At 40.4% G+C, this 23,664-nt stretch overlaps 1 protein-coding gene across 2 annotated transcripts in view; it reads left to right on the plus strand.

The window, feature by feature from the left end:
* Positions 1 to 23,664, plus strand: part of LOC149319933 (sacsin-like) — a 64,349-nt gene that overhangs the window by 13,209 nt on the left and 27,476 nt on the right. The window contains exons 2-3 of one of the 2 annotated variants that reach the window (XM_089512616.1): positions 1,832 to 2,328; positions 21,424 to 21,574. In XM_089512616.1, coding sequence (XP_089368742.1) covers positions 2,288 to 2,328; positions 21,424 to 21,574 — 192 coding nt within the window. In that variant the 5' untranslated portion in view covers positions 1,832 to 2,287. Of the gene's footprint in view, positions 1 to 1,831; positions 2,329 to 17,320; positions 17,407 to 21,423; positions 21,575 to 23,664 lie in introns of those variants that run through there. The other variant, XM_089512617.1, reaches the window with a different exon arrangement.

Consider the following 23,664-nt stretch of genomic DNA (forward strand, 5'->3'; position numbering starts at 1 on the left):
GCTTACACTTTGCCATTGCCTTCCACTGAGGCTGAGAGAGAGTGACCTGTCAGTTCCAGCTGACCCATGGAATCAGTTGGGAATAAAAGGGAAATGCAGCGCAGGCATTCTGACTGTAGCATCCGCATATAACACTAATAATAATAATAATAATAATGGCTCTTAAGTTCCATGAGCAAGAGGAAAGCAAGCACCCAAAAAATCATGCGCATAAATTGTCAAAAGAGGCTGCTTCTACTGCATCCATTTCCCTACATCCCCCAGCCTGGGCAATCCTCCTCCTCCTCCTCCATCACTTTCTCCACCCCCACCCCCAGCCAGCCCTTTGCAGCCCAGTCCCCTTTTGCCTCCTGTCACCCTTTGCATCCAGATTCCCCTTTTTCCTTGGGCTCTTTCCTCCTCTCCCTCCCCTCCGATGAGGGGAGGGAATGCTCTAAGCCATGGAATCAATTGGGAATAAAAGGGAAATGCAGCACAGGCATTCTGACTGTAGCATCCACATATAACACTAATAATAATAATAATAATAATAATAATAATAATAATAATCCAGGAGCAAGAGGAAATAAAGCACAAGCAAACACACAGACATGTCACCCAAATATCATGTGCATAACTTGTCAAAAGAGGCTGCTTCTGCTGCATCCATTTCCCTACATCCCCCAGCTTAGCCCCACAGCCCTATTTCCCTGGGCAATCCTCCTCCTCCTCTTTTCTTCTGACCCCTCCCAAGCTGCCCTGGCTCCTTCATCCTCCTTCTCCTCCTGCTCCATTATAGGATGCTCTTATTCCCAGGGCTCCCTCCTCCTCCTCCTCCTCCTCCTCCTCCTCCTCCTCCATCACTTTCTCCACTCCCCCTCCCTCTTACAGCCCTTTTCAGCCCCCGTCAGTCACCCTGATTTCCCCTTTTGCCTCCTCTCAACCTCCAGTCCTTCGACTCTTTCCTCCTCCTCCTCCTCCTCTTCCTCTGCCCTCAGCCTACCCTCCGACCCTAATCCCTTCCTGAATTTGCCCCGAACATGATCGAGGGCAAGTTCATATTTCGCAGAACCCGGGTCTTTTGGGAAAAGACAGATTTTAGCCCGAATCTGGATACCCCCGGGGTAAGGGGCATTTCCTTGTGCAAGCCTCGACATGGATTGTGACAGAATCAGGCCCAATATGAACTTCATGTGCAAAATTCGAATATGGAACCGGGTTAAATTGTACTCTGAATGGCCCCAGAATTAGATCAGGCTAGAAGTCCTTAATCCACATTTTCCTATATATTCTCTCTATATACTTTTGTTGTTGTTGTTTGCCTTCAAGTTATTTCTGACCTGTGGCAGCCCTAAGGCAAACCTATCACAGGGCTTTCTTGGGAGAATTTGTTCAGAGGGGAGTTGCTGTGTGACTTACCCAAGGTCACCCAGTTGGTTTCCCAGAATCCTAGTCCAAAACTACATCAATTATTTTTCCCCCAAAGAATCTTTCAGTTGGATGAAAGAACTTCAGAAAGGGCATATCAGATGGGAGGCTGGGACAATAAGAAAATAGAATCCCGGTTTTAAAGGAATACAGATAAATTTCTTCAGTAAGCAGATACTTACTTTCTCTTGGAATTACTTCATAAGAGAAAAAGGAAAGTACTTAACTCTTTTCTTGCTGGGCTCCCTGGGTTTTCAAACATGACAGCTGTACAGAGGAATGTAAAATTAGTAACATGACTCATAATAGCCAGAAACTGCAGCTCTGTCTTCAGAGGAAATGACTTTTCCATACCCTTCAGTGCAGTTTCTCCCTGTATTCATGTCAATCTCCTGCCTTACTTATTTTCTTTTTTACCCTGTAGGAGCCCAGATATGATGATAAGATGTGGTCATTACCAGATTCAGGACTCAAATGCAGTCATTGCATTTTGTATCCCAGGAAATAAGAAAACCACTTTGGCATTCCCACTTGTTTTCAACGAGGGACAACATTCACCTACATAAAAGAAGAAAATGGTGTGATTTTCCTTGAAGCTGTGGTACTAGCTGCTATAATGTTCCTGTTAACAGTACCACTCTGTTTAATCTGCAGCTGAACTCAAGAAAGCCAAGCCCTTCAAAGAGCTACTTAAAAGACAAGGATTTGAAGGAAAGCAGATAAGAAAGAAGCAGTGATAAATATGGTATCCTTTTGGAGATAAAGGAGTGAACGATTCAACGTAGTCGGTTAGAGCCACTGCTTTTTTAAGATGAGAAGCTGATGTACAGTTGAAGAAACTGCCTTCTTTTCAGCTTTGGGTACTTAGCAGGAAGATATCATGGCCACTGAAAAGATGAAGACTGAGACTAATAGCCTCAGGTAAATTAACTAACCAATGTAAAATCTCAGAATAAAAGTAGACTCATGAAGATTATCTTATTTTGCTAGTATTCCCCTGCTTCCCCTGTGCAGAACATGTGAAAAGTACAAGTGTTTGTTTTTGTCCATAATGCCAAACTGTTATTTGGTATAGAGCTTGGAAAGTTTCTAATATGGACTACAAGTCTCACATTTCCCCCAGTTCTTTGAGGGCTGGGTGAATTTTGAGACATCTGGAGTGGCACAGTTACCCTTCCCTGTTATATTTAGCAGCCTTGTATTTTATATTGGTTTGCTGGTTTTTGCTGGTTGTGGTCTCCATGCTCGTTTTGCTTGCCAAAGTTATATTTAAAGAATGTAAGCAGAAATTCTGGGCTCAGGTGTATATACCTCAGTTGTATACATTAGGGAAGTAATACCCAGTGGCATCATTAGCTGGGGTGTCACCCAGGGTGGAGGGTGTCACTCGAGAAGGGTGCATGACCAGCCCTCCTCCTGCTCTGTCACTGGTGGGTTTCCTCCCCACGGAGAAAGCCTGGCTATGGGGCAGTTGGAAAGGACATTCATTTGCTCCTTCTGCACCAAAGGAGAAGGAGAGCCCAACCGAGTGTCACTTTTCCTTTGGGATGTCATCTGGTGTGGTTTGAACCCCCCCCCCCCCCCACACACACACACTCTCCTGTGTTGCCAGTGGTAATACCATCTGTGGCTATGAGCTAATGATTCACCGTAGTATTATCTATGCAGAAGAGTCTCCCTGCTTATTTCTTTGAAGTGAAGAATGGCAAATATATATCCAAAATAGTTTTCTCATAAAAGAAATGGGAAAGCATGCCCAAGCACAAGGCCCCTTGAATTTACACATGTGTCAGCCCTGGCAGCTCTACCTAGCTTTCCCTTACTCACCCAACATGAACTGAGGTCTTTTAAAGGGTGGAATGAGACAATACACACAGACCTCCGGTCAAAACATCATGCATGTAACACTTAAAGCAAAAACAAAACAAATTAAAATAGAATCCCCCTATCTATATCTTATTCATGTCCACTGCTTTCAAGAATCTCCACACTGGCAAGTAGCAAGTTAAACAGAAACATTGGCCAAGAGACCTACATTGTGATTCCAGTACTCTGGGCAAACAATATACAGTGGGTATAATAGTCACTTTCAGTTGATCCAAATGTTAATGCACGCATACATCTTCAGGGATTACAGATGAATGATGATACAAGTTGAGTCTCCCTTATTTGGAGTATTTTGAATTCCTAGTAAGGGAGATTCAACCTGTATGACTGATAAATTAAATGAATGATATGATTTCAAGATCAGTAACAATAACACATAACTATGATATTTCATGTTTCCAAATGGGTTGTATAAAGGAAAAAGTTTCTCCAAGGGTAACAATCTCAATTTTTAGCTTTGTGCAGTGTTAAAGCTTGCTGACTTTACAGATCCAGGAATTTCATAGCCACACCTGGGAATGTACCTTTCTTGTCATACCAGGGCACAAGCTTGCATCTGCATGGCAACATTATGATGCAATACAAGAGCATTACATTGCTGTTGTGGGTGGGTAAGATAACGCCAATGTTGTTGCTAAGAACTGAAACAGTCACATATAATTACCCCCTTCCATCATACATATTCTTTCCCAGTCATCTTTATTTCTCTCTTTCTTTTTATTCCCTCCCTTTGTTTCTTTCCTACTGTCCAGATTTGGATGGTTCCACCTTGGGACAACAGCTTTTGGTCTCTATTGTTGTTGTTGTGTGCCCTCAAGCCATTTCCAACCTATGTTGACCCTTAGGCCATGGAGTTTTCTTAGAAATCATGGAGTTTTCTTGGCAAAATTTGTTCAGAGGAGGTTTACCATTGCCTTTCCCTGTGGCTGAGAGCATGTGACTTTCCCAAGGTCACCCAGTGGGTTTCATGGTTGATCGGGGAATCGAACCCTGGTTTCCAGAGTCATAGTCGAACACTCAAATCACTAAGCCTTGGTAAATTCCATATCCACCAATAGAACTATATTAATAATAACTAAAACTTCACTTTCTGCAATTTCTGGAAAAATGATAACTATAAGGCAAGTCTACTTTTTCAGAGTGGTCTAGTATTCTATTCACACAAATCTTTGCAAGGTTTTTGAAAGATCTTGGCAGGTCACATTAACTTCTTAAGGTGATAGCCATCTAGTGTGTTTTTTTTTTTTAAAAAACCACCCTTTCTTTGTTCTTCACTCAGAAGAGCCACACTAGTTGGATGCTACACTGTTGCATGAACTCATTAGTATTATTTGGGGTTGAATTCAACTCTATAAACTCTCGGTTTGTGCTGTTCCATTTGTGCAGAGCTGTGAACAAGATGCCTCTGAATATCGGCCTTTACAAAGATCAGTAATTGGATTAATACAGCTTTATAATGGATTTGAACATTTCACCTTATCAGTTAACTTTTGTTTTCTTGAATCAAACAAGAATGAAGCAATCTTATTATAATTAATGCATTCTGATAAACTGTGAATTTAAGGGACGGTCAGTTATTAAATCATGTAATCCAGAGTAGTAAAGTAGACATCAGCAGGTTTACACAGAGAAATCGTGTTGTTGTTGTTGTTGTGTGCCTTCAAGTTGTTTCCAACTTATGGTGACCTAAGGTGAACCACGTATCATGGGGTTTTCTTGGCAAAGTTCTTCAGAGAGGGTTTGCCATTGCCATTCTCTGAAACTGAAAGAGGTTGCCCAAGGCCACACCATCACAGGGTCTAAAGTAGACCCATTAGATCATTGTTTTCTTGGTAGAATTGTTGAGAGGGATTTGCCTTGTCCTCCTCTGAGGCTGAGAGAGTGTCACTTGCCCAATGTCACCCAGTGGGTTTCCACTGCTGAGAGGGGATTTGAACTCAGGTCTCCAGAACATAGCGAAATGCTCAAACCACTATGCTACATGACCACTATGCTTTGTTTATCCTGAAATCCTGAGGCAGGGGTGTAACCAGGAGGGTGCAGGACCGGGTGACACCTTGGGGGGTGTGTGAACACAGGTGGGGTGTTCCCAAGACACCTCCTTGTCCACCTTCTTCCACCGGCCAAGGCACCTCTGCCATTTGCCCACTGTGGCCACTGGTGGGGGTAGTCTGGCAGGGCTGTTCACCAGGTGGGAAAGGGGAGAAGTCCATGACTTGACAAAAGGCCAGTGTGTTGCCTACACAAGTGTATACAAAGCTTCTATGATGGCTGGCTGACCAGTTACTCAGAAAGAGGGTAATGAGAGAAGTAGGAGGTAAGGCCAGGCTACCACCTGCATGATGAATTGACCTGCATAGTTTCAACTCTGATATACTGTGACTGGCCCATATCCACTGGAGTTAAAAGAGGGCAGCTGTGCTCCCCTTCCCAACAAGGATTCATTTTTTCATCCATAAAGGCTTCGTTACATTTGGACCACACCTCAGAATTCTTTTTTTTTTTTAAAGAAATTTGGTAGTTTGAAGAGTGTGTTTCTGGTTTCAGCTTAACTCAAGGTCATATCCTTTTTACTAACAACATTGTTGTTGTTAGCAGGCTTTGAGTTGATGTTGACTCATGGCAATGGTGAATGAGACATCTCCAACCCCCCCCCCCCCCCTTTATGCTCTATCTTTCTGCTCAGGTCCTCCAGACTCAGTCCCATTGTCTCCCTGTCTGAGTCTATCTATCTGGCATGCGGTCTTTGTCTCTTTCTACTACCTTCCCCAACATCATTGCCTTTTCTAAGGAGCCATGCCTTCTCATGATGTGGCCAAAGTATGGCAGCCCCAGTTTAGTCATCTTGGCTTCCAGGGAGAGTTCAGGGTTGATTTGTTCTAGGACCCAACTGTTTGTCTTTTTCGCCATCCACAGTGTTCTCAGCACTCTTCTCCAGCACCACATCTCAAATGAATGAATTTTCTTCCTATCTGCTTTCTTCATTGTCCAGATCTCACATTCATAGATGATGATGCAAACACTATGGCTTGGATGATTCTAACTTTAGAATGTATATCTTTACACTTTAGGATGTTTTCTAGTTCTTTTATAGTTGTCCTTCCCATTCCTAGTCTTCTTCTGACTTCTTGTCTGCAGTCTTTTTATACTGCCGATGAAATGGCACATTTTGTTTGTTTGTTTGTTTTTAAATTAAATAACATGCACATAATAAATAAATCTAGCCCTTCTACTTGGAAGCCAATTTTTCACACTGCAAATTTTATTGAGCGAGTTGATGTATGCAATAAAAATTGGTAAATCAAAATGCTGGCAAGAAAAAAAGATGGTTGTATAAGTGTAAACTTTAAAAATTATTAACTAGTTGAATGTTTTTTATTAAAATTTATATTTTTATATTTTATTGTGGTGTTGTAACTCTAACTAGTTTTACTAGGAACCAAAAGAGTGATAAAAGCCAAGGATCCCTATTGTACTAAGCCCCCCACTCCCAAAAGCTGGTATCCAGAAGACAGGTTATTGGAATCTGACTGGAATAACAGATACGTGCAAATATTAATTAGTGTGGTTTGTTAACTGTTGTGAAATTGGAGAAAAGTCTGTATTATCATTCAGATTGTTGGTGTTCATTTTCAGGTTCCAACTACATATTGGACTACAGTTACATAGGTCCAAAACACACTGCAGAAATAATCCACTCTGACATTGCTTTAGCTACCCTGGCTCAATGCTAGAGAATTCTGGGAACTGTCATTTTGTGAGACATTTAGCCTTCCTTGTCAGAGAGCTCTGGTGCCAGAATAAACTACAATTCCCAGGATTCTCTACCACTGAGCCAAGGCAGTTTTTCCTCATGGTGCAAATAAAAGCCAGGTGGGTCTGTGTCTGTGTATAGAACTGGCGTTCTATATTAAGGAATAATGGAGACAAATGCATTCAAACTTTTGTTCCCAACAATACAAATTGTTTGTTGTCTACGACAAATACTGGAATGTTGTGTTTCTGTGTTCCCACTCCAGTCCCACCAGCGGAAGAGAGAGAAATGAGGTTATCAGGATTCCATTACAACTCTCTAAGTCAGATGGTCATAACTACAGAAATGTGACAATAACATTTGGCAGCTGTGCACATAGTTCCACAATATTTAGCCATTGCATGGAAGTGAACAATGGAATACTTAGGAACTGAGACATCATTTTGAAATGGAATGAACACCTGACTGGAGACTTCACCCATTCCTATACTAATCGTACTTAAAGCATGCAAAGTACTGACAAAGTGTTTGAGATCTGAATGAGATTTCAGTTATTTCTGACTTTTATTTGAGGAGCTCAGGGTATAATTTCAAAAGCTGCTGAAAGGTAGCCAAGCATGGGTAGGATCTCTGCTTGCAGATTTACTGCTAGAGAAAATGCAGAGGTGGATGGACAAAAAATCAGACTTCAGTGGACTGAATCTGAATCTGAACACTCTTTGCTTGCTCTTTTGTCTTCTGAATGAAAGCTCTAGCTTCTAATCACCATGTATAGACCTTTCATACTGCAGAATAACCCATGGATTCCACTTCAACTGCCATGACAACACCTTGTGGGATCCTGGGATTTGTAGTCTCATGAGGAACTATTGCTTTCCAGCTAAGAATATTAAATTTTAATGCTTTCGTATTGTTTTTCAGTTGTATTGTTTTAGCTGCCTTGAGACCCTATATTGGGAGAAGGGCAGGATATAAGTAAATAAAATCATCATCATCATCATCATCATCATCATCATCATCATCCCTCTCTAAACTGAATATGCCAAAATTCCATAGGGCAGAACCATGGCAGTCAAAGTTTGTGTGTGTCTACCTTCAAGTCAAGCTCCATGAATTTCATAGGGGATAGGACACATAGTTGAACTTCTCTTTGTGTCTTTCAAGGGGAGGCTGGCTGTAAGGACACCAACAATGCAGAAGGAAGTTAGTTAATATTAAGATTTTAGCCCTTTTGTGAACAGAGCCTGTTTGGTATAGTGGTTTGAGTGTTGGAATAGGACCCTGAAGACCACAGTTCCAATACCCATTCAGATATTTGAACCTTGAAGGTATAGTTTGTTGTTATTATTGATAACTGCCATCAACTCAGCTTCAACTTATAGTGGCTCTATGAATGAGAGACCTCCAAGTCACCCTGTCATCAGTAGCCCTGCTCAGGTCTTGCCGATTCAGGGCTGTGCCTTCCTTAGTTCATTGTTACCAGTTTATAAAATGTGTCTTTGAGGCTTATCGCATTGGTTATTAAATCAATTTATCTCTATCCTGTTTAAAGCTGAATTCGGATAGCATCCTGATCTTATCAGATGTGTTTGCTGCCAAATCTGCTGCCCAAATACAGCCCAGGTCCATCCCTGCTTCCAGAGCTGCTCCGCTGGCCATTTTCTTAAGTCAGAAAACAGCTGGATCTGAAAAGAGCTGGGAGGAGTGGCTTTGGAAGCGGGGATGGACTCAGGCTATATTTGGACGGCAGATTCAGCAGCAAAAAACATCTGATGTAGTCAGGATGCCACCCAAATTCAGCTTTAAACGGAATAAGGGTAAATCGATGTAATAACCAATGCGATAAGCCTCTTGGTCTGGTTCATTAAGGTTGTGGGTGTGGGTGTGTCTTCAAGTCACTTGCTGACGTATGATGACCCCATAAATTTCATAAGATTTTCTTAGACAAGGAATACTCAAGAGGTGGTTTTGCTTTTTTCTGAAAGATACCCTACACTACATGTTTACAATCATGGGAATAGTGTTACAATTGCAAATACATAGGAACTATGAATACTAATCAGTTACAGATATGTAACTCTAGGTTATACATCCATAATTGTGATAAGTGAATTCCAGCCTATGTTTATATTCAACATTCTTTTGATGTCCATAATATGTTTTAGAATTCACTCTAGTCTAGTGATTAACAATGTGGGATAAGCAAACATTTGGGAATGGTTGCATAGACAATAAATCTAGTGAGCTTTTATTTATTTATTAAGGGGTTTAAGGTATTTTTACCCCATTCTTCAGCCAAAGAGTCTTCCAGGCTGGCTTATACTGTATAATCTCAGTAACAAACAGTGCAGGTTTTAACTACATGCTCACATTTAAAAAAAAATTACATGAAAGGAAAAGGGGATCAGGCTGGAAGACTAAGCAATTTCTGGCATCAGTTTGTAAAGTTTTAATATTCTTAACAACTGAGTGGAAAGGAGCCTGATGGAACAGGTTTTCTTAGAAGCCCTGATAAAGTGGCCCCACTTTCTATCATTTGATGCGCTGCAACATGATAGAATGGCTGCTACCAGGTGGCAGTTTCTATCCTGAGTGTATAATGAGCCACAGAATGAGAATGTGCAGATAACATAATAGTGCCGGTAAAAATTTAAAAAGCAGATATCAAACATGATAATTGTGTGGTCTACAGGCCACATACTTTGGGGATTCAGTGTGGCCACTAGGACCACAACTGACCCCAAAGATCTTGGAATTGTCCAACTTTTTATTTTGGCTGAAAAACATTCAGCCCCTCCCCCCATCCCATTCTAAAGGTGAAAACCCCTTTTGTGGTGCTATGCCAATGCCTTGCAGTTTTGAAGCACTTCCTACCCTGAAACAGCACAGTTGTAGCTTATTTCTAGGTCCTGTGCTGCTGCTCCTGCCAGTGCTTATGCAGCAAGAAGGCTCATGAGTCATGATGTTGGCACTTAACTCACTGTCTTGCTCCAAACAATATGATGAGTTCAAGTGCATGCAACCATTGTCTACTTCCCTAGTCCCCTCCCCTCTCTCCTGGCTTTTTCTGTGTTGACACTGCACAAGTACAACATAACATACAAACAATTCCAGACAGAATCCATGGAGAGCAGGGTGCAGATAGGTCTGTGTGTTTTAAAGCCATCTCACACGATACAATCAGACTTTATCGTCTTTCAGTACTGCTTATCCTGAAATTTAGCTCCTCATCTTTAGGTGCAGGAAAGCATAATACATTTGTTGCTTTGACTTTTGTATATTTGATTATTCACAGATTTTATTAATATGTTTCCTCTAGGAATATCTAGATCCTCCAGTGCAACTCTGTGGTCAACTTTAACCAAAGATCGCACTGAAGGACCTAGAGATTCCTGGACAGAACATTCTACTAGCATTTGTAGCTTCTCCAGCGCAATTGTGTGGTCAATGTCTGACAGATGTTAACCACAGAGTTGCACTTGAGGACCTAGAGATTTCTAAAAAGGTGTTGTATGTGGTTTTGACTATTCACAACTTGGTAGCTGCTGCTTAACAAGGCTGACCTCTTTGCCCCATCTCTTTCTCACCCTTTCTCCTAGCCAGCGAAAACCAACACCATACACCCCCTGCTTTGCCAAACTTTTCTTCCTCTTAATTTCCCAAGTCCTTTTCTTTGAATCCAACATTTGCAGCCACCACCTGGGAGGATCCAGCTTCTGTCCTTCGTCTTCATTTTCCCACTCCTGCTCTCTTTTGGTAAAACAAAAGCAATGCCATGCCTTCCCTTTGTGGCATTGGCTACAAATACTGGATTCAATGTGAAAAGATTTTGGAAATTAAGAGAATGCAAAGTTTGTTAACGTGGGAAAGATACGGTATTGCTTTTGTCTGGCTGGGAGGGAAGAAGGGGAGGAGAGAAGGCGGATGCTCTGAAGCAGTGGCTACTAACATCAGTTTGAAAGTGGAAGCACTTTGTAAATGTGGGGGAAGCTATGGGTTGCGAGGTTGCAAAGAGAGTTATGGATGGTGATGGGGAACATAATGGCTTGGACGATTCTAACTAAAGTTGTATATCTTTACTCTTCAGGATCTTGCCTGGTTCTTTCATGACTGCCCTTCCCATTCCTAGTCTTCTTCTGACTTCTTGACCACATTCACCATTCTGATCAATGTTTGATCCTAGGTGCAGGAACTCTTAACTATCTTGATTTCCTCTCTGTCTAGGTTGAATGTACTATGTATTTCTTCCGTGGATATTATTTTTGTTTTCTTGCAAAGGAATCTTCTAGCACCTTTTTTAAAATACAGTATCAGCTTTTATTACAAGCAATTTAAAGTTACAGCAACCACATTCATAGCATTTATAAAGCATAACAATTTAATCTCTACATACCAAATCTCTTATTCACATCCTGAGTTCATCTTGTCAGTTTTCACCACCACATCCTCCCATACATCCCTTACTCTTCCACCCTTCATTACCTTCAACCCCACTACTTCATCTCTTATTCTTTAATTCACTTCCTCTCTTCTTCCATCCAAATCTACCCCTACCATTCACCACTCCATCACAAAGAGATGTTGTATCACCTTTGAGACTAACTTGTTCACTCCATGCATCTGAGGAAGTAGACAAAGTCTACCAAAGCTTATGCTACAACTTATTTTGCTCAGTTAGTCTCAAAGGTGCTACAAGATCCCTCTGTGTATTGATACAGCCATTTTACTTTATTGATACTTTACTTTAGTTGGGACTGACACATTCAATTTAGGGCTGATTGAAACTGATATTCTCATATCATGCAAATTTAGTTGCTGAAAATGCAAAACACAGGGGGAATTTGCACTCATTTCCTGCTTGTATGAAAGGCAGTTTTTTGACTACTGTGTAAACTGAATGCTAGATTAGATAGGTCTTCAATCTGATCCTCCATTTCTCTTCATATGTTCTTTAAACTTGAAGGATGCCATCTCTGTTGCTTGATATAATATTAACCAGCCTGTAGGTGCTTCTGATAAGTGACAAGTAACTGTAAAATCTTTCCACCCCAATGACATTAAAAATCCATTAGGATCCACCAGAAATGTATGCATTACTTATTGTAGCACAAAAAGTTCTATAATAGCAGTGGATTGTCTCAGAGTTAAATGTGGTTGCTGAGTCACTGGCATTTTCCTGCCAACACTGCAGAAGCTTAGCAGCTGCAATTGTAGGTCTCTTACTGCAGTAGATGTTGTGTTGCATTACTAAGCCCCCAATTATTTGTTCAGAATACCCACATGTATTCAGGTCTGTCCTGTTTATTTGTAGGTATGTCCAGTAACACTTAAGAAGTGGCTGATTCTTGCTGTGCATGGTTGTCCAAAAGACCCTAGTCATCCAGCATCAGAGTTATTACTAACTCCAACAAAAGGTCATTGGTCTCATGGTTTTATGATAAACGCCACAAAATTGCAGATTACTCTGTTCCTGCAATTCATGGTTGTAGTTTAAGATCATGATTCAGGATGGGTTTTTCCACAACAGTGGCCAAGCAGATTTTAATTAAAACCATGGCAGTCTTAACAGGAGCAGCTCACCAAAGGATTATTGGATTGAAATACAAAGCTGTTGTTTTTTAAGGTATTATTTTAAAATGATGTGAAGTGTGATCTGAAAGGCAAAAGCTGCTGGCTCTCAAGGTATTTCTGTAGAAATAGATTTGTTCCTTAAGTTCTTGTTTTGCAAAATCACCACTGTCAAATGTCGAATTTTTGCTATTTCTTGTTGTGTGTCTTTCAAGTTGTTTCTGACATATAGCAATAGCAAGTACATTTCTATGCAGCTTATCAGTGAACTAGCACCCCCTAAGTAGTTTACAATGTATAAGCCAATTGCCCCCAACAAGCTGGATACTCATTTTACTGACCTATGAAAGGATGGAAGGCTGAGTGGGCCTTGGAGCCCTGCCTGGGATCGAACTCACAACCTTGTGGCTGCAGTACTGGCATTTAACTGCTGCACCATCAGGGCTTCCTTATAATGGGATCCATCCCCCCCCCCCCCCAGTTTGAATTTGAAAAAAAAATCCTTAAAATAATTATTTTGTTTCAGTTGTGTTTTATTACAGCAAGAACAAATGTGCCTTGTACCCTATTCAAATATTTTCACTGAACTCTTGAAATATGCTAAAATTTCTAACAGAAATAGCTCTTCCAAGTAGTGGGTTATCCAGTGTCTTGCTTTTGAATTAAAATATTGAGCTACTTAAATGTATTGTGATATACTGAGAAGATAGAAATAGCTGCCATGTCCCAGTATCCATAGGGTTTGGTTCCAGGACCCTCCGTGGATACCAAAATCCATGGATACTCTAGTCCTGTTAAACACAATGTCGTAGTGAAATGGTGTCCCTTAAATAAAACTGCAGCATCAAGGTTTGTTTTTTGGAATTTATATCTTTTTGGGATATTTTCAAGCAGTGGATGGTTGAATTCATGGATAAAGGATCCATGGATAGGGAGGGCAAATTGTAATCTGTGAATGGATACATGTTACGTCTTGAGGATCTGCCCTCCTCACAACAGAAAAGAATGATTTGAGGGGCAGTTGTCGCTATACTGACTACATGGTGTGCTTGTACTACACTCAGCTGCTACCAGTCAGTTTCAGGGCAAGGTACAAAGTGATGGTTATTACATTTAAAGCCCTACATGTTTGGGTCCAGATTACCTACAGGGTCACCTCCTCTCATATAATCCACCCATACACCCAGGTCCTCTGGCGGACATTTACTTCAGTCATCTAGGACTAGGATGAGAATTGTCAGCTAGAAGACTTTTTCTTCAGCCACCCCTAGACTGTGGAATGATCTGCCAGATGAGATTCGACGGCTGAATACACTGTCTGAATTTAAAACAGCATCAAAGACCAGTCTCTAACAGCAGACTTATCCTGATGACTTTTAAATTTGTGAATTTTAAATGTTGAATTTTAGATGTGGATTATTTTAATGTGTGTCCATTTTATTTGTCCTTTTAAACTGAGATGTATTTTAGCTGAAGTGTTTTAACTAGTGTTGTTTGTTAATTGTTGTTGTCCCCCACCTCGATCCATGGAGAGAAACGGGTAAGAAATTATTATCATCATCATTTCTTACCTGCCGCTTCCCTTGGATCAAGGCGGGGGGAAACAATTAATCATCATCATCATCATCATCATCATCATCATCATCACCATCACCATCATCACCCTCATGTGCACATACTCTTGCCAGTTAGAGAGAAGAGAAAAAAAGATTACCAAGGGCATGCCTACATGGGCCATTTGTAGCAGTTCCCACATCCATTCACACATTGCCCTGTCCAGACGACCCAGGGCCAAAGGCCGTATTCAATTGCAGATTGTCTTTGCATGGAAAGGGCAGTCCCACAGCGAATCTGGGCCATTCCTGCTTTAAAAGATTCACCACTTTTTCTGGATCTTCTCTGGAATGACACTGGACAGCTATTTACACAGCATCCCGCTACCTGCACCAGTTGCTCCTCTGAGGTCAGAACAAGGGGTGCAGCCATGTGATTGATACTGGGCAGCTCATTTATAGCCTCAGGGAGAGTGACCTGTGCCAGCGGCAGTGGGAAGCGCAGTGGAACGCTGTGTAGACAGCCATGCGGTGTCACTCTTGAACGTGTGGGTAATGAATGGGGAGGCATGGGCAGCTTCGGGTCCAGAATACTCTGGAGGTAACCTGGCATATTCTAGCCAATATAGACCTGCCCCAACTCAGTTCAAATGCACCACTGCCAGCTTTCCCTGGGTAAAAAGCTGATAATACTTTAGATAAGGGGGAATGATAGTGCCCTAGGTCCAAAGCACACTGCAGAAATAATCCAGTTTGAGACTCCTTTAACTGTCCTGGCTCAGTGTGGTGGTGTCTCCTTCTTTGGAGTCCTTTAAACAGAGGCTGGATGGCCATCAGTTGGGAATGCTTTGATTGTGATTTCTTGCATGGCATGGGTTGGACTGTATGGTCCTTGTGGTCTCTTCCAACTCTGTGGCCCCATACAGACAGGCCAAAATAAAGCTGCTTTGAGTCACTTTGGAGGTATGCTGTTTCAATGATTCATGAGTCCTAAGAGTTTGGAAGCCATGCCAAAGCCACGATCCAGTCCTAAGGACTATAGCGCAGCTTTGGTGCAGCTTCTGGATTCTTGGGACGCATGTATCATTGACATAGCATACCTCCAAAGTGACTCGAAGCAGCTTTATTTTGGCCTGTCTGTATGGGGCCAGTGATTCTGTGAGCTCTGCATGAACACACACAGGCAAGTTTTCAATGCATGGCTGTGCAAATGGTTCTTGCTTTGATCTCGCTTTGCACAGGAAACTATGATATTTTCAGATTGATACAGGAAATTTCTGACTGAGGTAGTCAAGAACTTGTGGTCACCAACTCACTTATTCCTGACTGTGTAGGATTGCTTGAGAAGACAAGCCAAAGCTACATAAGATACTCTGCATTGAGTCCTTAAGTTGGGAGAAAGGTGGAAAATATGATGATAATATTTTCCACCTTTCTCCCAACTTAGGGACTCAACGCAGAGTATTTTATGTAGCATTGGCTTGCCTTCTCAGGCAATCCTGATGCTGATGATGGTAATAATAATATGTTTCGTAGCTAAGCAAGGATCCAAAAGTTGGACATAATAATTAATTCCAGGTAAGAATTGGCCATTACATTTAGCAGCTCTCTTGGTTCCCCTTGTTCCTTTGCACTCTTTGAATGATTGTTGTTATGATGAACTGGTTGGTATCTCTTCTTGAAAGAAAAATTAAAAATTAAACATGAGCTTTACAACTGCTTTAATAGCTGCTTGGTCACTTGTAATCCCCATGGCGATTTGCTTGAATTAACTTCTTTTATTCAGTGCTTTGGGGTTAAAAATCCAGCTCAGGAAATCCCATCCTGATGCTACCTACTTAATTTCTCTTGTGATTTCACTTAAAAAGAGTGCATTTTAGAACTATTTTGTATTTTTCCGTTAAGGTGTTTAACGTTAAAAATGTATAGTTTGTTTGGTGTGTTAAAAAACTGGTGTATTTCCTCCGGCTATAAATCGATGGTCCATAGTATCTCCTCACGGTTTTAGGCTACAGAAATAATCTGGTTTGAGACTGCTTTAACTGCCTTGGATCAAAGCTAGGGAATTCTAGGAACTGTAGTTTTGTGAGACATCTAGCCTTCTATGTCAGAGAGAGCTCTGGTGCCACAACAAACTGCAATTCCCAGGATTCCCTAGCACTGAGCCTGGGCAGTTAAAGCGGTCTCGAACTGGATTATTTCTGCAGTGTGCTATGGACCATAAAATCTGGAGCTACAGCAGAAGAAACAAACCTGTTTGAGACCGCTTTTAACTGCCCTGAGGCTCAATGGGAGGGAATTGTGGGTGAACTGTAGTTTTGGGAGACATTTAGTACAGCCAGAGCTCTCTCTGACAGAGAAGGCTAAATGTCTCACAAAACTACAGTTCCCAGAATTCCCTAGCATTGAGTCAGGACAGTTAAAGCGATCACAAACTGGATTACTTCCGCAGGGAGGATGCCTCCCAAGTCTACCAAACCTTATGCTATAGCATTGGCCTAAATCCAAAACACACTCCAGTTTGAGACCGCTTTAACTGCCCTGGCTCAGTGCTAGGGAATTGTGGGAAATGTAGTTTCGGGAGACATTTAGCCTTCTCTGTCAGAGAGAAAGTCCTGGTGCCACAACAACTACACTTTCCAGAATTCCCTCGCTGCAGTTCAAGCGGTGTAAAAACTGGTTATTTCTGCGGTGCGGATGCACCCTAAAACGCGAGGGGCTACTGAGCAGGAGGAAGATGCTAATAATAATTAATACGATATATTTATATTCCGCCTTTTCCCATTGGGAATGATTACTGTGAGGAACCATCCCAGGATAATAATAATAACAATAAAATACTTTATTTATATCCCGCTACTGTGTCACGAGGATAGGATTGTGGTGTGTTTTTGTACAACTTTTGCCGCAGTGTGAGAACCCACAAACACAATGGCTAGGGGATGAGGGGCGCCGCCATTTCGCCTCCTTGGGAGGCCTTCCCCCTCTTCTCTCAGCCGTCCCCGGCCCGCCCCCGTTGCGGCGAATAATAATCGCCTTCGCCTCAGGGCAGGGCCTCAGTCCCGCCTCAGCCGAAGCCCCGCCCTTCCCCATGTGCGGAACCGGCGCCGCCGAGAGACGCCTAGCGCGAGACGCGGCTAACGGTTTTCCCCCCCCCTTAAACCCCTCCCCCCTTGATTGAAAAGTGGTTTTGCCCGCCGCCGCGGTGGAGGCCTTGACTCTGTCGGGAAGAACCATGTGAGTGCGAGAAAGGGGGGGAGGGTAATGTAGGGGAGGGGGAAGGCAGACTGGTGGTTTCTTCCTCCTCATCACTCAGTCAGTCCCAAAGAAAGGGACACTGAGGGAGGGGTTTTATGGAGGTCTCTCTCTTGAGGTGTTCAGCCTCTCTGGAGTCTTTTTATTTATTTATTTTTTAAATTCTTTGTTTGTAAATTAAAATTTCAGTCATTAAAAAACGTAACTCTGCTTCACATATGTATATGTATATATATGCACACACACAAACATTTCATTTTCTTGACAAGACAACATATATATATATATATCACATAATCATATATATATAAATCCCTTCCTTCCCTCTGAGAGTCTTTTTGTGGCTTGAAGAGCGGGGTTATAAATACTGTACTATCAAATAAATAAGTAGGATAATAAAAGGAGAGCTGAGTAATCTAATCTTGGAAGAGAACAATCAAGAATTACACATTGAATATGTATTTGTTTATATAAATATATAAACGTTTATATATATATATATATATATATGTTTATATGTTTATATAAATGTATCAGTGTTTATATAAATATATAAGTTTATATATATATATATATATAATTATACAAATGTTTATATATTTATATAATAAATATATACTCAATGCACAATGTATATATTTTTATTTATTTACATATATATATATAAACATCTCTCTCTATATAAACATCTACATATAAATATAAATATATAGATATTTATGAATATATAAACATCTATATAAATATATAAATATAGTTATATAAATATATGTATATAAATATTTATATAAATATATTTATATAAATAAATACATATTTGCGTATTTCTGTTGCCATCAACTCTCTGCCTTACCCTCTTGAAGAATTGTGTTTAGAGTTTATATATTTGTATGAATGTATTATTGGATTTTATCTATTTTTATGAGATGGTTTGTAATGGTTTTAATAGTCTAAACCGCTTGATCTATGGAAAAGCGGTATACAAATAAAATTTATTATTATTATTATTTATTATATTAAATGTACAATTCTTGATTTTTCAGAAAACTACAAATCAAATAAAAACAGCATATCAGGATTCTATAGGATGGAGCCCATGGCAGTTAAACTGCATTATTTCCATACTGTAGGTGTGTGCCTTTTAGACCATATCTACATGGCAGAATTAATGCAGTTTGGCACTACCTTAACTGCCATGGCTCCATGCTGTGGGATTCTGGGATTTGTAGTTTTGTGAGAGATTTAGCCTTCTGGTGTCAGAGAGCTCTGGTGCCACAACAAAGGATGGAGCCATCGCAGTTAAAGCCCTGTCAAAGAGCATTCATTTTGCAGTGTGGCATCAGGTGTGTTGACAGATAGGGGTTGGACAGGTTGGGTTTGGGTTTTTCTGCAGCAAAACAAGGGCAGTCCCCTTTCATAGGACTGGCATTCCTATTACACCACCCAAATTGATGTTGCTAAACTAGGTATAAAACACACTGCAAAAACAATCCAGTCTGAGACCGCTTTAACTGCCCTGTCTCAGTGCTAGGGAATTCTGGGAATTGCCATTTTGTGAGACATTTCGCCTTCTCTGTCAGAGAACTCTGGTGCCACAACAAACTACAGTTCCCAGGATTATAGTAAGGAGTAGTGGAATAACTGTGATCAAAGATAATTCATACATTGTGTGGAAAAATATCTGCTGCTCATCTGCCATGTTTGCTTTGGAGAACAACATAACATATATTCAAGGACTTAGCAACAGTAACCTGTTTACATATAAAGGGGGAAGGGAAAAGTAATCTTGTCCCACATTTGTTGTTGTGTGCCTTCAAGTCATTTCCAGTTTATGGTGACCCTAAAGTGAACCTATATGGGGTTTTCTTGGCAAGATTTGTTCAGAGTAGGTTTGTTTACTTCTGCCATTTTAGGGTTGCCAGCTGCCATCCTTCGAAAACAGTTTTTCAAAGTGGAACATATCTACAAAAAGGACAAGTAAAATCAAAGGTTTGGAGTATGTTCCCTACCAATAAAAGAGATTTTTTGAGATTAGTATTGTTTCTGAGATAGTACTGTACTCAATGGAGTTGGATGTCTTCCCAGCCTATTACAGGATGGGTTGTTGACAGTCTGAATATAGAATTTTTTTCTTTTGCTCACAATATTAAAACTTGGGACCATTCTGTTAAATGATTATAGGTTCGGGATAGGAGAAAATAGGAACTTCTTTATATATATTTTTGTGGGGTTTTCGGGCTATGTGGCCATGTTCTAGAAAAGTTTCTTCCTGATGTTTCACCAGCATCTGTGGCTGGCATCTTCAGAGAAAGGTACTTCTTTACATTGTGCATAAAGTACAACACCAATATCTCCAGGTCTGATATCTGCTGTTTCACTTATCTGCATCAAAAAATATGTTCCTTCTAGGCGTTTCTAGGTCCTCCAGTGTGATTTTGTGGTGCAGAGGTCTTTGTCTCATTGAATATAATAGGGTTTCCCATTATCCATGTTTTCAGGTATCTACATGGGGGTCTTGGAATGTAATCCCCATGGATACAGGGGTCATACTATAATTAAATTCAATGGGCTGGGAGTGACAGGAGTACAGTCAGCCCTCCATATCCATGAATTCAAACATTCACGGCTTGAAAGTATTTTAAAAATATATACATTGCAAAAAGCAAAGCTTGATATTGCCATTTTATATAAGGAACACCATTTTATAACACCGTATAATTAAAAATAACAATTGTAAGCCACTCTGAGAGCCTTTAGGGCTAAAGGGCGGGGTATAAATACTGTAAATAAATAAATAAATGGATTTTGGTATTCTTGAGACAGGGGGTCCTGGAACCAAACCCCAGTGGATATCAAGGGCCCATTGTACATTTTTTTCTTCTCTGCGCGGAGAGTTTCAGAGGTGGGATGAAAGATATTACAGTACACTTAGTGAAAGTTTGTTTGCAAAACATTACATTTAAACCATTGACACAAAACGTAAAGAAGGCTGCTACCTTTGTTTTTTTTTTTAAATATTGTGAATAGAAGTATTTATGGATATTAACAAGCGAGGCAATATGCTTTGATAATAAATGCTAAGAACAGTGAAAGAGTTTGCATTCACTATGGGGCTATGCACACTGCCCCTAAGGGGCAGGCTCCAGCTGTCCCTTTTACAGCTGGATCAGGGCCGCGGCAACCGCACGCTGCGGCCCTGATCTGGCTTTTGCAGAGGACATGATAGCCGCGGTGCCATGGCTTTCCGGTTCTCCTTCGGCACTCCATCATGTGGACTCAGAGGAGCGCCATGTTGCCACACGCCATTTGGTGCGGTGCGCAACATCACATTGGCATAATAATAATAATAACAGTTTTTATTTATATTTCCTGCCTCTCCCTGCGGATCGAGGCGGGATTACATCAATAAAAATAGAATTACACTTCCATATAAAATACAGTCCATAAAATCACAGCATTGCATTGCCTAGGGGCAGAGCCGTGGAGTGTGTCATATTGATGTTACATCCCGACTCTGCCCCCAGACTGGCTTTTCTTGCCAGTCTTCACAGCCTCTTGTATACCTTATTTGTGACTTTTTCAGAGGTATTTAGTTGGTCACCCTACAGAATACTGGGGTTGGCTGATCTTTGAACTTGTTGAGAAATTACTACGTAAGGCAAAAAGAAAATAACAAAGTTAAGTGCGAACAGGAAGAAATTGGTTTTTACTTTCACAAATATAACTAATTACTATAAATGACTAGAATGTAAATAATGCCATTAGCTATGTTTTATTTTTATTTTATAAATAAAATATGGGGAGGGGGGGAGAAATGTGGTTCTTATGTACTGGCGTAGCCTGTAAATCATTTCTATATTTGAAGAACTCTGAGATTAGAAAGGTCATATAAAGAAAATAAAAATGTTTAGTAAAATTAAAATGTATTATTCAGTTTGTTTTAGACTTTCTGTTTTCTTTTTGCTCTTTATTCTAATAAGACTTCCTTTGTTGGTGTAGGTCAGCCACGGTGACTGTGCTTCATGACTATGTGGGCTGCAGGACCTTTGAGGTGCCTTCTTCCACATCAGTGGGAGCCATAAAAGAGTTAGTTTATCCAGAGACAGGTTTTCCTGTCGCCGAACAGCGCCTGTACTATCACGGAAGAGAGGTGAGCCTCCTGGGTTTCTTGGCAATTTTATTTCTGTCTGGGGATGTTTCTTTGCTTGCTTTATTCTTGCATCCAAGAACACATAATTTCAGCATTATTCTCCCTGCTCCATGAGAAGTATTATTTGTTTATTAAAACATTTATTCCCTGCCCTATATCAAACAATCTAAGAGTGGCTTACAAATAAAGTTGCTCAAACAGTTTATGAACAAGGGTTTCTGTGTAGTTTCTAAGCACTATATGTACAGGAAAGCCCTGCTTGTCTGATAGGTTAAAGGACCAAAGGACTGTCAGAAAGTGGAATTGGTAGAAAAGTGGAACCCAGTTTATTTAGCTTGCAAATGCCACTGAAAACATAAATAATACATTATATATCACTTTTAATATATAATCAAAAGCTTAATACACTATGCACACACACACATACACTCAAAATTTTCATGCACATAGTCTCAAGCTAGCCTTGAAGGCAAGGGCTTGTCTGCAATTTACAAGCCAGTTTCAAGAGCTAGTTTCAAAAAGCAGAGGAAGCCTGTACTTCAGGACTCCACTGGAGAAAATTCATTTGTGCCTGAAAGCAATTGATAACAGCAAACAAATACATGTTGTATGCCCCAAAGCATGTTTTCTGTGCAGGAAAACCATATTTATTTTTGTAAGAACAATTTTCCCCATGACATCCCAAAGTGCAAAGAATTTTGCTGCTGGTCTCATTTTTCCTGGTGGGATATCTCAAGTATTGAGATTCTCTTATTTTTTAAAGGATCCAAATACTAACAAGTATTATTCACATCTCTGTTTCTGGCACATTAAGTCTTTCTTCCAGAGCAATACAAGACTCAACTATTAATATTCAGAACAATAAATGCAATAGAAACTGCTGTTAGTAAGGAGCATGTTTCCATATGTTTGGCATTGTAAAGAAAAATCAAGGAAGTTAAAATTTTAAATATGATAATAAATACCATTCACCAAATATAATCAAGGTAATGATTTAGATGTGTAATCCCCTAAATGACTTCAACTGAACATGCTTTTTCCCCTGTGTTCTATACAAAGATCCATATTGACTGACAATGGACTGCTATGTTTTCAGTATGTGCTATTGGGCACCAAGATACTAATATGCCGCCCCCCCCCCCCCCCGGGCATATCCCTCTCTGTATGTATCTTAAATTTGTTCCTGAGAATCAAGGAAGCCTCCAGAGTGCATTTGGGAAGTATGTAGGGATGGGAAAGGAAGGAAAGGGGAAATTCCAGTTACTCTAGTAGAGGTCCATTCATGTAGGATTGAATTTGTTTGCTACAGCACTGTTGCTTTACATTACAAGGTCTGTTGCCTGTTCTTTAGTTGTAATAAGAAGGATTTCATAGTGAGTGGAAAAATAAGCATCATCAGGAAAATCTTGGAGGCAAGGGCAGAGTTCTTCAGAATTTAACATTGTAGTTGGTGAGTAGCAGGACTTCCACAATTGATGCTGGAGCCTCCTATGGCAGGAATATATTTATTAGGATTAAATTTTAAACAAAATATGGGTAAGTGTGTTCTACTTTATGAAGGTCTTCTGTATGTCTTATTGGTTTTTTCTGTATAAAGATATTTAAATTGATAACTTTTTATTGAAGCAGCTTAGATTGATTTGGGAGGTAAGGTATGAAACAAAAAAAAAATTTGTTATTTTGCATGTATAGTGACCTCTTTTTTCATTTCAAAAATGGTTTTTAAAATTTGATAGTACATACTAAACCTTGATTTAGCACCATGTAGATGAGCCTCTGCAAGCCAAGTAGTCATTAGAAGGGCTCCAGCCAAGTTTAGTTTCACTTTTCCTGTTAACTGTTACAATGGGAACAGGGAACTGCAGTTTCATACTCCAGTCACTTGCTAAACGAGACAACTACAAACACATGATTTTGTTAAAAAACAAAATTCCAGGTTAGTGTGTAATAACAAGCTAAGAGCTAGGGAAAAGTGAAATTAACCATGGTTAAGTGTCATCCCCCTAGCTGTATAAGGAAAAGGAAAATGAGGAAAGAGGAGGCTTACAGACGTTCATCCACTTAAAGGTAAGTCATGCTCTACTGTTATG

This window comes from Sceloporus occidentalis, unplaced genomic scaffold (genome assembly GCF_023333645.1).
Source record: "Sceloporus occidentalis isolate IW3139 unplaced genomic scaffold, rSceOcc1.0.p SCAF_2, whole genome shotgun sequence".
Lineage (NCBI taxonomy): Eukaryota > Metazoa > Chordata > Lepidosauria > Squamata > Phrynosomatidae > Sceloporus > Sceloporus occidentalis.